We start from the raw sequence: 13,221 nt of genomic DNA on the forward strand, positions 1-13,221 counted from the left end.
GTGGTAGATGTTTCATGGCATTCCTACCGGTAATTTATTTTCCAATTTGATTACAAACACTGTTTTAGCAATGTGGTCCTGTAGGTTTTGTGTATACTTGTACTAGTCAGAACCTTCTCATTTAGTTCAGTATCAGCGATGGGAGAAATGAAAAGGTTCCCAAGCAGGTTCTCAAAGATGTCAATTATTTGTGAAGCCAACAGTATGCCCAGATTGAAGTAGGATTTAATTTTTTTTTCTCTCATTGGGATAAAGGGTAGATTTTCCATACTCTTTTCCAGTGTGAGAATTGAAATGAAACAGATATCTTGAAACTAGAAACGTTTCTAAGAGGGTAGCTGGTTAAAAGAGAGTGTTTTCTGATGAGAAGTTCGTGTCATAATCAATTTCATTTTCTGACCCACAGATCGGAGCCCTTGGCTGGTATAATCCATTGGGGAGAGTCCTCAGAGGATTTTCATGAGGGTGGAAACATACGTTAGCACCTCCTCTCTTTCCATCCCTGGACAGGAGGGCTTTCCTTTCCTCTCTAGCCTGCCCCTGAGAGCATATTGCTGCTCCCTGCAGAGTTAGACCAAGGAGAACGAAGGAGAAACTGGGCCAAGAGAATGTGTTTAGAGACTTGTGCTAAAATACCTGTGGAAACAATGTTGCCCAAGAGGCATTTTACCTTGGTCTTTTCAAGATCCTTTTGAAGAGCAGCCTTTGGGGGACAAACCAGATGTGCTTTCCTCCCACCACCATTCTTTTCCCTTCCCTTCTGCATGACATTTAGAAAAGTTCATTAGGAAGGATTATAGTGCATGCAGAATAAAGACACAGATGACTGGTTTGAAAGGAGGATGGAAGCAGTGATGTGTGTCCCCTGGTTCCTTTTATTGGAATTGTCTGGTGTTCCTGTTTGTGATTCTCCTCAAGCTTTTGGAAGGGGAAAGAAACCAGAATAGTCTCCACAATTACAACAGGCCAGGGTTGAAATGTGCCATGTGGTTTGTTGCCTGAGTTGGACTAGACTCCTGTGGTTACCCAACTGCTGAATTAACCAGAAAATGCCCCTGTGGTAAATGTAGGGTCTAAGAACTTATAAGGGATCTTCGGGGGGGAAAAAAAGGAAGACAGTCAGGAAATTATTACAAAATATTTCAAAGCTCCAATCTCAAAAACTGATTCATACAAATTAGACCTGCTGTTCTGAGGTATATGTGGTTTGATAGGTAAACTAAGATTAAATTAGAAAAAGCTCATTTGAAACTCCATTTGAGTGGCAAAAAGTTCAAATTTCATGAATTGCATCGAGTTTTAACCACCAAAACCTGGTTATCCAGGTTCTGGACATATACACTAAAAATGTTCTGAGCTGTGTTCTGAACTTTTGTTATATTTCTAATTTTAACTTGACTCAACATACAGAGAGGAGTGGGAATGGGTCCAAAAGATTTCTGGCTCTGAATCTATGGAAAGTGTGGATCATACTTCTGACTGCCCCATGCAATTGTTCTTCTACGAGCTCCAGATGGCAGTGAAAGCTCTCCTTAAGCAGATCAATATACCTCTACACCAGGTACTAGTCCTTACCATTTCTATCTTCTTTTTATGGCTAATGGAAACTGCATTGTGGCATAAAACTCAAGAAGTAAAAAATATATGTATTAGTTTATTTTCATTAATTTAAATAAAACTTTGCATGTCCATGCACATTCTGAATTTGATGTTTACAAGTACACAGACTGCACTTGTGACCCTTTCCTCTAGCTCCTCCTTACTGACTTCTTCCAAGGTTCCTGGACCCCACTGCACTGTGGTCTGGACAAGCAAGGAAAAATCATTGGCTAGTCCAACTTGAAGGACACGAAGCTCCAGGACAGCATGAAGCAAGGAGAATAAATAAATAAGTGTATATTAGATGTACAGATTATCTAAGAATGGAAGACTAGTGATAGTATAATCTATAGCAACGGCCAAGGTTATGCCATGCTATCTTTCCACAAACAGAGAATTTACTGTCAAAATTATTGTCTTATCTAAACCAAAATGTACAAACCTAACCTCTACTAATAAGCAACTTCAAGAAAAACTGTTGGCATAGAAGAAAATAGTAAAAGTTTATTAGGCCCTGTCTAGTAAGTTAACATGATGTAGCATTAGGTTGAATTCTTTCTTTCTTTCTTTATTTTTGGCCTATGTTCACTACCCCCACCACCACCCAACACACACACACGCACACACACCCCATCCCTATACACAAACACAAAATGAACCAAGTTTAGCCTGTAAACAGGAAGATCATTACAGGAGTGACTGGCTTTCTTTAAATAACAGAGAGACAACCATGAATTGACCTCTGATCCATGGAGGCAGTGGGATAGATTAGCAACTCAAGAGTGCTCTTCCATTGGGGTACTGCTCTGATTGTAAATCAATACTGCAGGACTAGTTCAAAAAAGTCAACACTGATGAAGAATAAATTGCACAAGATGCCATAAAGACACGAGGGGAGCAGCCGGATTATTCCAGGGGTGGCCATGTACTCAGGAGGAGAAAAAAAAAATGCTAGCTGTACTTGTGACAGTAGATACTATTAAAGGTTTCTTGGGCTTAGCAGGTTTGAAGCAGCTCATATTTCATTGGTGACTCTCGGGCTACATATACATGTTGGGAGAAGGCTGCCTAACTGCCTAAGACTGCATACAACATTTTTTTTTTTTTTTGGATACTTGTAAAATTTTTTCAGTCCTTGGCCAGAAACTACATTTTTCCCCCTTAACCAACTTAAATTGCAACTAGTGGATTTTTAATTCAATCCATTTTTGTTGCTTCATGTAATTATATTCATCATTTTGAAAAGCCCACAGAATGCAATCATTTTCTGCTTTTATAAGAAGCATAAACGTTGTTTTCAGAGTTTATGTGGAACATTACTGCCTTAAATCTTGATTTTATATAGCATTATTAAATGGGCTGAACCCTAATATTTATGTTGTATAAAAATTCCAAGCTTGAAGTCCTGTAATTTTGTTAGATGTTTTATGCCAGTTTGGTGTTGTTTATGTAAGTGCCATGTTGTAACTCTCCTATTTTTCCTCCGCGCGTGTCCCTCTGCAGGCAAGGAACTTCCGCCTCTACACACAGGAGGTGTTGGAAATGGGTCACAATGTGTCCTTTCTTCTCCTGCTCCCTGCCTCAGACGACGTCTGTACAGCCCCAGGACAGAATAATCCTTACACCCCACACTCAGGGTTTCTTAACCTCCCTCTTCAGATGTTTGAACTTGGTATAGTAGCTTGTTTCACCTAGAAATATTAACCCAGCCTCCTTATAATAAAATCACAAAGTTATATCTGTTCCCCCTTGTCCCAGTGGAGGGTCAATAAATCACATGATGGCTTTGGCAACAACCCTTCCTAGAACTGTGTACAAGTCTGAGAGAAAGCAAAGCTCCAAGACTATGTGCCTGAGCAATAATTATTGAAACCTAGCTAAGGCCCAATGGAAAGGAGGGAATTCTAAACAGAAAGTTCAGTTATCAGGCTGCAGTTCTTGCCTGCCCTTTGCTTTCTTAAAACATAAATACAAGAACTGATGTTTTCATGAAAAGCATTGCCCCTTCTCTCTTTCTCTCTCTCTCGTTCTCTCTCTTTCCTCTAACTGGGAAAAAGAAAAATACTGAAATTAAAATGTAGAATGTGTATCACTTTGAAGGGAAAAAAAGTCTATAACTTTATGTAGTGCTGCTTTATTAAATAGACTATATTAAATAGACTCTAAATTTCTAGCAGACCATTTGAGAAATGACAGCGTCTCCCAGGATTGTGATTATAATGTAGATTCTGAATGGTAGAAAATCTAGTCCTGACTTTCAAAAATGAATAGCCTAGGCCCCAGTTTCTCTATTTTTGCGGAGACCCCTGCTGCCCACTGGAAATGCGAATAGGAAGGCTTTGTCTCTTCCCCATGCTTCATCTTGTAACAGGGCAATAAGAGGCAATTAGCAAGAGTTCCGTCAGTTCAAATGAATTGTAGGATTTACGGGAGGGTGAGTGACTGGGTGTGCAGAATGAAGGCAGACTCTTTGGATTGCTCCCCAGCCACCAGATTTAGAAGCAGACAAGGCAACTGCCTGATGTCTCATTTTGAGACCTGGCCATCTGAATCTGAATTTATCCTTTGAGGTTAAATGGATTAAGCCTCTCAGTTCCCTTGCTCCAAGCAGTTCAGATGTCCAAAAGCTAATGAACAGCAATTGTTATTTTCCAGAGGAGGGAAACTTAGCTGAATCAGACTTGTAGACTGGGACTTGAGAGTCCTAGGTCCCCTATTGTGTGGTACTGGCAATTACTTAACCTTTCTGCACATTTTCTGTGTCAAATGATTAATAGCATTGGCCATACCACCCCCAAGAGATCTGGATGTGAATGTAACCATTTAACGAGATCCCCATCCAAACATTATTAGTCCATGCTTTAACTGCATTGCTAAATATATGAAATTACAAAATATAGTTTGGGTCAAGGTATTTCAATTCAAGTCAATAAGTATACACTGGGTGCTTACTGTGGAGATTCAGAGATGAGTAAGACAAAGGCTCTGCGCTCAAGGGACTTTCAGTACAGTGATAGGAGTAAAATAATAATACAAATTATTATTGAATGACATCAAATGTGCCAAAATCATATTAAATGATACTGAAAGAAGAAAAGAAAGCACATGTTCTCAAAGAAGATATCACAAAGCTGCCTTGGAGGAGAGAATATTTGATGTGAGACAGGATGTTAACAAACATGGATGATAAAGAAAACTTTCTTGTCGGGGGGAGCTGAATTCGCAAAGACATGAGAACAGAAGAACTCAGAAAGAGTCAGGAAAGAAACAAGTGGTCCAGTTTGGTTAGACCAAAGAAATGATGAGGAAATAGTGGATATAAAGCTGTACACACTAGTTCTTGCCATATTGGCAGTACCTTAAGAGTTAGACTAAGGAATCTATTTAAGAGGGACTGGAAGCAGGATTAGGGGGATAGTTCAGAGGTTGTTATAATAGTCTAGCATTAGGGTAGAAACAAAACAAAAGGAAACACATACAGACGTAAGAAACATTGGGAGCAATTGACAAGAGTGGGCACCTGTTTGAATGAGAAAAGGTGAAGTCTAGAGACTTCTAGAGTGCCCCCATTGTTTTCAGCCTCAAAGACTGTGAAGATGTTGCTGCCACTACCAAAAGTAAGGAAATCAGAGATGAAAATGGTTTGGGGAAGAAAGTAATGCTTTTAGCTCTGAAAATCTTGAGTTTGAAGGTGCTGATTCAACATCCAAGTGGACATGTCCAAGTGGCAGGAGAAATGCAGGAGAGAAAGGTATCAACACAGAAATTTGGCTAGTGTCTACTTACAACAGCTGAAGCCATGAAAGTGAATGATTTTCCACGGATAGATAATTGACAGGGAAAAGAACTAAGGAAAACACTTCATTGGAGAGCTAACCAGGAGTCCATTCTGTGTGAAATGGTCGTGAGTGTTCCATGATTACAGGCCAAAATACATGAAATTCATTTCCCCATGCCTCAATGGCCTTGGTGGGAAGAACCAATGGTTTGGTATCAATCACAACAGTACCTGACTCCCAAGACCCTGGAGGACCAAGCCCTGCAAGTATCCTCTCTATCCTGCTTTCTGAGAGGCTCATGTACTCTTCTGGAGCAGCCACACTTTGTCCTTCTGTTGTTACTCTCTATTTTACAATTTCTTCTCTGCATTAATTTGTTCATAATTCACCAATATTTATTACGTAACCTACTAAGTGCCAGGCACTATTCCAGGTACTGAAGAATCAGCAATGAACAAACTCCTCATGGAACTTAAATTCTAGCTGGGGAGACAAATAGTAAACCAATCAACAAACAATAATATTGTAAACGCCAGACAGTAGTGAAGGCTATGAAGAAAAATAAATCAAAGTAAGAGACTAGAGTGAAGTGACAGGAGCTACAATTTTGGAGAGGATGACCTGGGAAGTCTTCTCTGAAGAAGACAGATTTGAGCAGAGACCTGAGATTTCCACGCAATGGGAACAGCAAGTGCAAAGGCCTCAAAGTAAGAGTGTGCATAGCTAAGAGATCAGCGTAGGTGGAGTGTAGTAAGCAAGAGCAACAAAGACAGGAAATGAGATCACAGAGTCAACAGGGGCCAGATCATGCAAGGCCGCATAGCCATGATAAGGACTTTGGATTTTACTTTAAGTGTATTGGGAATCCAAAGGAGAATTCTGAGCAGTAGAATAACATACTAAAAGCTCTGAAAAATCCAGTAGTACCCCCTCACAAAAAAAAATAAAAAATAAAAAGCTTAACTTTGTTTAACCCAGCATTTTCCAAGTTCATTTGACAATGACTGGAATCATTTTTGGCATAGCACCTATTAAAAACCCATAGAAAACATACTTTAAGATATGATACCCAAGAATAGTGCTTCTCAAACTTTAATGTACATAAGAATCTCTTGGAGAGCTTATTAAAATAGATGTCTGGAGCCACACCCCAGAAATGCTGAGTCAGTAGATCTGGGAAGGAGACTGGAGAATTGCATTTCTAACCACCTCTCAGCTGATAATGATGCTGCCAATCCATAGATCACACTTCAAGTAGTACTGCCTAGAACACAGAGATAAAGAAATTTTAGGAAATTATAGAACTAGAGATGCAGTTAGCATAGCACAGTGTAACAGAATCCTACAGTGCCCATCTTTTTGACCTGTCTTACTTCTTCTTAATACTAAAAGCAATATAAGACCATCAGATACTATCTTTCATCTATGAAAACCAGACTATAGATCAAAGCCTGGGCCTCAATAGTTCCTGACTTTAAAATGTTTTTCCCTAGAGTAAAACATAACTTCTTACCCTCTTCGTCCTCCTTCATTACCATAACATTCACGCTCTAGTTGATTAATAAGGATCATGTAAGTTTCCAGAAAAGACCACTTTGTTGGGCTTGGTTCCATTGGCATACACAATTCTATTAGTCTTTTCTAGGGATCAGGAGGAAATGTTGCCAGTGGCAGGAAATCAATACATTCTAGTACAATGGTTATTGTACTTCAGCACCAGCAGCAACAATTTTTTAAAACTTGCTGGGCCTTAGTAAGAATCATGACCAACTCTATCTTATCCCCAAGAAATCAGGGCTTTACAAGAGGCAGATTAGCATAGCTACTTCCGCTATTTGACATCAGCTCACTAAGCATTTAATGATACCTTCTGTAGGAATTCCTAAAAGCCTGCTATAGCAGGCCTAAGCCCCTCTAAGAAAGATGCTAAGCAAAATCTACTTTTTTTTAATAAATAGAGACTTCTATCTTCCATAGATAGGTCCATAGTAAAAGGTCAACAGATACACTAAGCACTTCTGAGAAAGAGAATGTTGTTGGAAATTCAGCCAGAACTCAGAAAATTGTAATAACAACAGAGGAATTCTAGTGAAACTTGAAAAGGTGCAAATTATGAGATTATGTAAATTAGAATAAAACATTTACACTACATTTCAGTTTGACTTGTATAAGTCATCCCTGTCCGATGAAAGGATTTGAGATTTGGCAAACTGACTGTGTTCCTGCCAGTGGCCTGAGTGAATCATAAATAACTTGCTAACCAGCTATGGAAAACTGTATCTGTGCCTATTCCAGCACTAAATAAATCTAGCAAGGACAAAACGATAAAGTAGCTTAGCCCTCTGCCCCCTGGAGTAAAGACTATGCTGGGGCAAACTCATAGGGTGTTCCTTTACAGGATTACTTGTGGGAGAGAGAGAGACCATCATATAGGATAGTGTGAGATCTCTATGAGAAGGGCTAAGCTGAAGCAAAGTGGTACAATTTCAGACCCACCCCCTCCTCCATAGCCTGAGGGCTGACACTCTCCTATTCTTTGGATAGGAGCAGGGTGACGCTCTTCTACACTAAATAAAGCATGTGCCTAGGGATCGACAAGGGTCACTATTTATACTATTCCCAGAAACAAAAGGAAAAGCAGTATCATGAGCCCTTAGAAACACTGTCCAGTGATATGGCTTCTTGAGGATTTGCCTAGCCTCCACTGAGGAGGTCGCCCTGCCCTGATGCTGTGGGCAGTCACAATTGACAGCAAGCCTATGATGAGGAAACTTGATTTTTTATTGATTTCTTTGGCTCTATGAATCATACTAATTGGACTAGAAAGATTAAACAACTGGGGAATTTAAAAAAAGACAGTTTGGAGCCTGGTATACATTTCATACTTCGGTGCTTGGCTTCATCCTTCATTCAACAAACATTTACTGAACTTACACTGTGTGCCAAGTACTGTGTTGGGGCTAAACATACAGACATTAATAAGACAGTCTGCCCACCAGAAGCCTAGAATCCAGTAGAGGATACAGACATGTATACCAACAGTCCCAATACAATGAAAGCCGTGATGTAAGAGGTAAGCTGTTGAATTTCAGAGGAAAGACACCTAATCTTTTCTTACACAGAAAATACTTGAGCTAGACCTTAAAGGATAAACAAACATCCAGAAAAGAAAAGGCAGAGCAGAAAAGGAAAATCATTTTAAGCAGACAGAATAGCATGCACAAAGGCTTGGAGACCTGGGAAAATGCAGCCCAATTAAGTATACTCTTAGTAGCTCAGTATGACTGATGCTTAAGGCATCTGAGGAAGAGTGACAGGAGATGAAAGTAAAAATTAAAAAGGTCAAATTCACAAATGGCTACTTATGCCATCCTAAAGAGGTTAGACTTTGTCCTGTAGGCAATGGAGAGTTATTAAAAGATTTACAGAAAAGGAATAATATGGTCTTATTGGTTTTGGGCAGCTCTGTGGAGAATGGATTGCAGGAGAGCAAAAAAGGGCTGAGACTAGACGCAATGAGATAGTTAAGAGACTGGTCCAGGTGGGCAATGATAAGAGTCTAAACCAGGTAGCTGAGGTAAGCGTGTAGAAGAGAAAGCAGAGGCAGGAGGAACTTAGGAGTTAAAATCAACAGGACTTTGTGATTGATTTAACGTGGTTGAAGAACAAGATGGAGGAGCCAGAGAGCCTAAATAGGGTGCTGAGATGGATAATGTTGCCATCTACCAAAATAGGAAATATGAAGAGAGGAACAGGTTTGGGGGAGGGGAAAGATGATGAGTTCAGTCTGACAAATGATGAGTTTTGAGGTGCCTGTGGGATATCCAGGCATTGAGCCTAATGGAATCCAGGCCACAGGCTTACAAGAAATGGCACAGTCTCAACTCTCATTCCTAATGCCCATTTTTCATGATTTAGGACACCATTCCTGAATTCCAACTGTCAACTCATTGACTACCAGGAATTTTTAGAGGGGCATCTCGTGCCCAGGTTCTTTCTGACACCTTGGCAAAGAATCATGGAACTAAATTGACCCCAGGAGGTAATCTTATTGATTCCTTAGCTTTCAAACTAGGCTGCCTGACCTAGACTGATTAGGACCTTATCAAGCTAGAGATCTTTAGGAAGAATATTCTAATCTCAATCCTATAATAATAGTCTAACTACTAAATAAGAATATGGAGCCTCATTCTTCCTGGGGGAATGGGGTAGGGGTGTAAACAAAACTTTATTTCATATCTGATATGTGCCACATGCTGTGCTGGGCACTTTATATACATATTATTTAACCCTAGGTAGGAATTATTATCCCTGTCTTAGATATGAGAAAACTGAGGTTCCCCTAGGTTACACGGCCACTATCACGTAGGTAATAAGTGGCAGAACTATGATTCAAACCCAGGTCTGTCTGATGCCTAAACTTCAGTACTTTCCACTCTACTATACTCCTAATCTGACTTCTAGTGTTGGTGCCGACTGCATTTTAGTCTGCCACTATCTTATGCAGAAAAAAAGAGAGAGAAAACAATGCAGAACATTAGTCTTAGTTTGTAAATCACTAACAAATCATGTGGTCCAGATAATGCATTATTGTACCCTTATACCATTTTGTCTGTAAAATGTGTGTGATTCACATTAGAAAAAAATTAGAAGCTTCCAGTCTATCCTCCCCTCCTCAGTGATGGCTACCAAATGTATCATTGCTAAACCACAAAAGACTATGTTAAAGTAACATTTGTTAAAGTAACATTAAAGGCTCTGGATAAAAACCACTAGAGCAGGAAAGAGAAGCACTGTAGTTGACAGGTCCTCATAGCTCACTGTGGTGAGTGGCACGGGTGGTGTGGGCGCTCTAAGACCACCCACTGATCCAAGGCTCCTACCGCAAAGAGACACAAGAGAAAGCTGTGGACATTCTGGAGTTTAGAATTCAGATGGGACTGGTAGTGTTTCCTTTAAAGAAATTCTTCAGTCCTCTGCCTATCTTCCCAGCCATACTTTAGAAAGAAGGAAAAAAAGCCAATTTTTTTTTTTACAAGTTGGTTTGGAAAGGCAGGCTGAGAGACACTTCACTCTCTTCACTCTCCAGCCAAGAGAGGACATCTGTCAAGTGCTAACAGGATATAATCCCTCCTTGAAAGGCATACAGACACATTCAGGGAGCTACAAGGGTCAAGAGCAAGTTACAAAGTAATGGTGATTCTTTCCTGTAGAGCTGCCAATAAATATCACAGACCTGAAATACACCTTTCAAAACAGGAAAATAAAGAGCAGTGATAAAAGAGAGAAAGGAAGGAAACAGGAGACTGTAGAGGAAGGGTCAGCCCTCTTCAGATCAGGGCACAAATTTATTTCATCATTTAGTCAATAAAAATTAGGTGAGAAGCTACAATGTTCCAGGTTTTGAGAAGATAAAAATTAACAGGAGACATGGATCTTGCCCTCAAAGAAATCACAGTTTAATACCAAGGCAGTCAAGTACATTACTACAATAAAGCAGGTTAAGTGTCCCGATTATTTAGAAACTAGGGCTTTAGGAGCACAGAAGAAACTAGTTCTGCCTGGAGGGAGGAGGTATCAGTGAAGATTTCACTGAGGAAAAGATACTCAAGCTGAATCTTCAAGTAGCAGAAGCAGCTAACCTAAAGGTATTGGTAGAGAAGGATATTGGAGGACAAGGAAAAAGCAAGTTTAAAAGCACAGAAGTACAAAAGAACCTGGAATATGTTAAGCCAGATCAAAGCTTAGGATCAATGTGGGTGGAGGGTGGAGGGTGGTTGCATGATGCAAGATATGATTGAAGATATATTCAAATCCTAGATCACAAGGAGCTTTCCCTTTGGTGTTAAGATGTTTGGATTTTACCCTGAGGTCAAGAAGGAGCTCTACGGAGGTCTTTAAGAAGGGAAATATCAGGAGAAGTAGACTGTTTGGGAGAAGCTCGATAGTTTGTCATTTACTGAGAAACCTGTATGAAATCAGTTCTTCTGTGTGTCAGGCAAAGAAGTGCTAGAGTAGAGAAAGTAGGAAGGAAAGATCTGACACAAGAGAGAAAAAAAACAAGCCTAGAACTGAGACTACCCAAACTGAGAAATACTTCCTCGAAATGGTGCACACCTAGAGTAAGGATGGACCTCTGAAGCCCTCACCCCATTCTTCTCTTCCACTTCCACATGAAGAAATACAAACAAAGCGGATTACCCTTACACTTATCTGAGATTGATCCTAAGAGGAAATCAAGCAAGGAAGTGGCAGTGGTAAGATGGGAATTGAAGGGTACACTTAAATCCCTCAATATGCAGAGATGTAGGGCTTCCTCACATGGTGTAGAGATCACCAGATGCCCCATTTTGAGGTAGTGTAGTTTTAACATCCCTAAATGATCATATCTGGGTCTCCAGAATCAAAAGCAAAGAGGTTCAAAGGCAATAATTAGATGTTCTTCCTAGAATTCCTCACCAAAGAAATAAGAATAAAAATGTTCCCACAGATTTGTTGAGTTATAGCAGCCCTATTTCCAAAGCATGTAACGCACCAGCATAGGTCAGAGGTACACAGAGTAAGTGAGGTTCCTGGAGGGTGAGTCTCCAAATTCAACAATCACCAGGAAGAGACTGGTACTATACTAATCTGAATCAGGATGCTTTCCTTATCCCACTGAAATCTGAAGTTACGGTATATGATCAGAGCCAGTCAGAGAAGTATGGAAAATCTGACCACCTCAGGCCGCCTGCACCAGGCTGACTCCCACACTACTCTTTCCCTCCTCCATGCTGGGGATGAAGACTGTCTCCTCTGGCCTCTGGCCCATTATCTTTTGAGAGAGAAAGGTCAAGTCTGCTGAAGACAAACATGGTCTGCCAAGCCATCAGCTCCATCATCCTTCTAGAAGAGCTGAGGAGCAGAGAGGCAAGAGGAGGATCAAAACCCATCATACTAGGTCCTTAGGGATATTTTCCAACCAGACAATAGACACTCTGAGAAAAGCATGTCTTGTATTTTCTGGGACTTCTGGCTTTGGAAAGGAGCACACAAAATACATACTGGAAATCACAAATTGAAATCAAAACCGGTTCCAAAGTGCTACTTGGCTTTTTTTTCCTTAAAGTGATAAGCAAACTTATTTTCCCAATATATATCTATATATATATTCAGCCTCAACTGTAGGGGCTGAACATAAACTGCAACTTAAGCCAACCCCACTTCCCCATACCTTACCAGGACTTGGTAAACCTTAAAAGGGAATACTGTCTGACTAAAGCCAGACAACTAGCCCCTTAAGAGCACATTTATAATTTATTTATGGCTTAATATTTTCCACTGATAGGATTAATAAATCACGTTTTCATTCAACTTGTTTTCTCTGAGGTATGAATTTCTCTATTTTGATACCAGATCTTAACATGCTTTATTTTGCTTGTCTGTTTTCCAGTTCATTTTTGCAGCTACAGGGAGAAATTTATTAGTCTGTATTGCCGCCTTTCTGCTGTTGTGGAGTTAGATTCTCTGAATACCCAACAGTCCCTGAGGGAAGCAATCTCAGACAGCGAGGTTGCAGCTGCCAAACAAAGACACCAGCAGGTTTTAGATTTCATTCAGGTAATAGTTTGTTTCTTCTGAGGTAAAAGGATGGAAGAAGGGGTAAGGTGGAGGGGATGAGAACCAAGCATGAGAAAGAATAGCAATCTGGGCTAAATTTAAAGACTGCAGTGTACAAGTAGCCAGTTGATTTGGTTAAAATGTATGGAGCTCAGGGAGATGTGAGTTTTTAAACAAAGACTTAAGAAAAAGCTACAGGTAAATCACAGAGTTACTAAGAGCTGCATCAGCCACTGTGGTGGGT

The 13,221-nt window shown here is 40.1% G+C and overlaps 1 protein-coding gene across 5 annotated transcripts in view; it reads left to right on the forward strand.

The window, feature by feature from the left end:
* The window catches only part of ANKFN1 (ankyrin repeat and fibronectin type III domain containing 1), a 371,662-nt gene that overhangs the window by 330,649 nt on the left and 27,792 nt on the right, over positions 1-13,221 (forward strand). For all 5 annotated transcript variants that reach the window (XM_070226368.1, XM_070226369.1, XM_070226373.1 and 2 more), the window contains exons 16-18: positions 1,411-1,561; positions 3,103-3,271; positions 12,811-12,977. In XM_070226368.1, coding sequence (XP_070082469.1) covers positions 1,411-1,561; positions 3,103-3,271; positions 12,811-12,977 — 487 coding nt within the window. The remainder of the gene's footprint in view (positions 1-1,410; positions 1,562-3,102; positions 3,272-12,810; positions 12,978-13,221) is intronic.

This window comes from Equus caballus, chromosome 11 (genome assembly GCF_041296265.1).
Source record: "Equus caballus isolate H_3958 breed thoroughbred chromosome 11, TB-T2T, whole genome shotgun sequence".
Classification (NCBI taxonomy): Eukaryota; Metazoa; Chordata; class Mammalia; order Perissodactyla; family Equidae; genus Equus; species Equus caballus.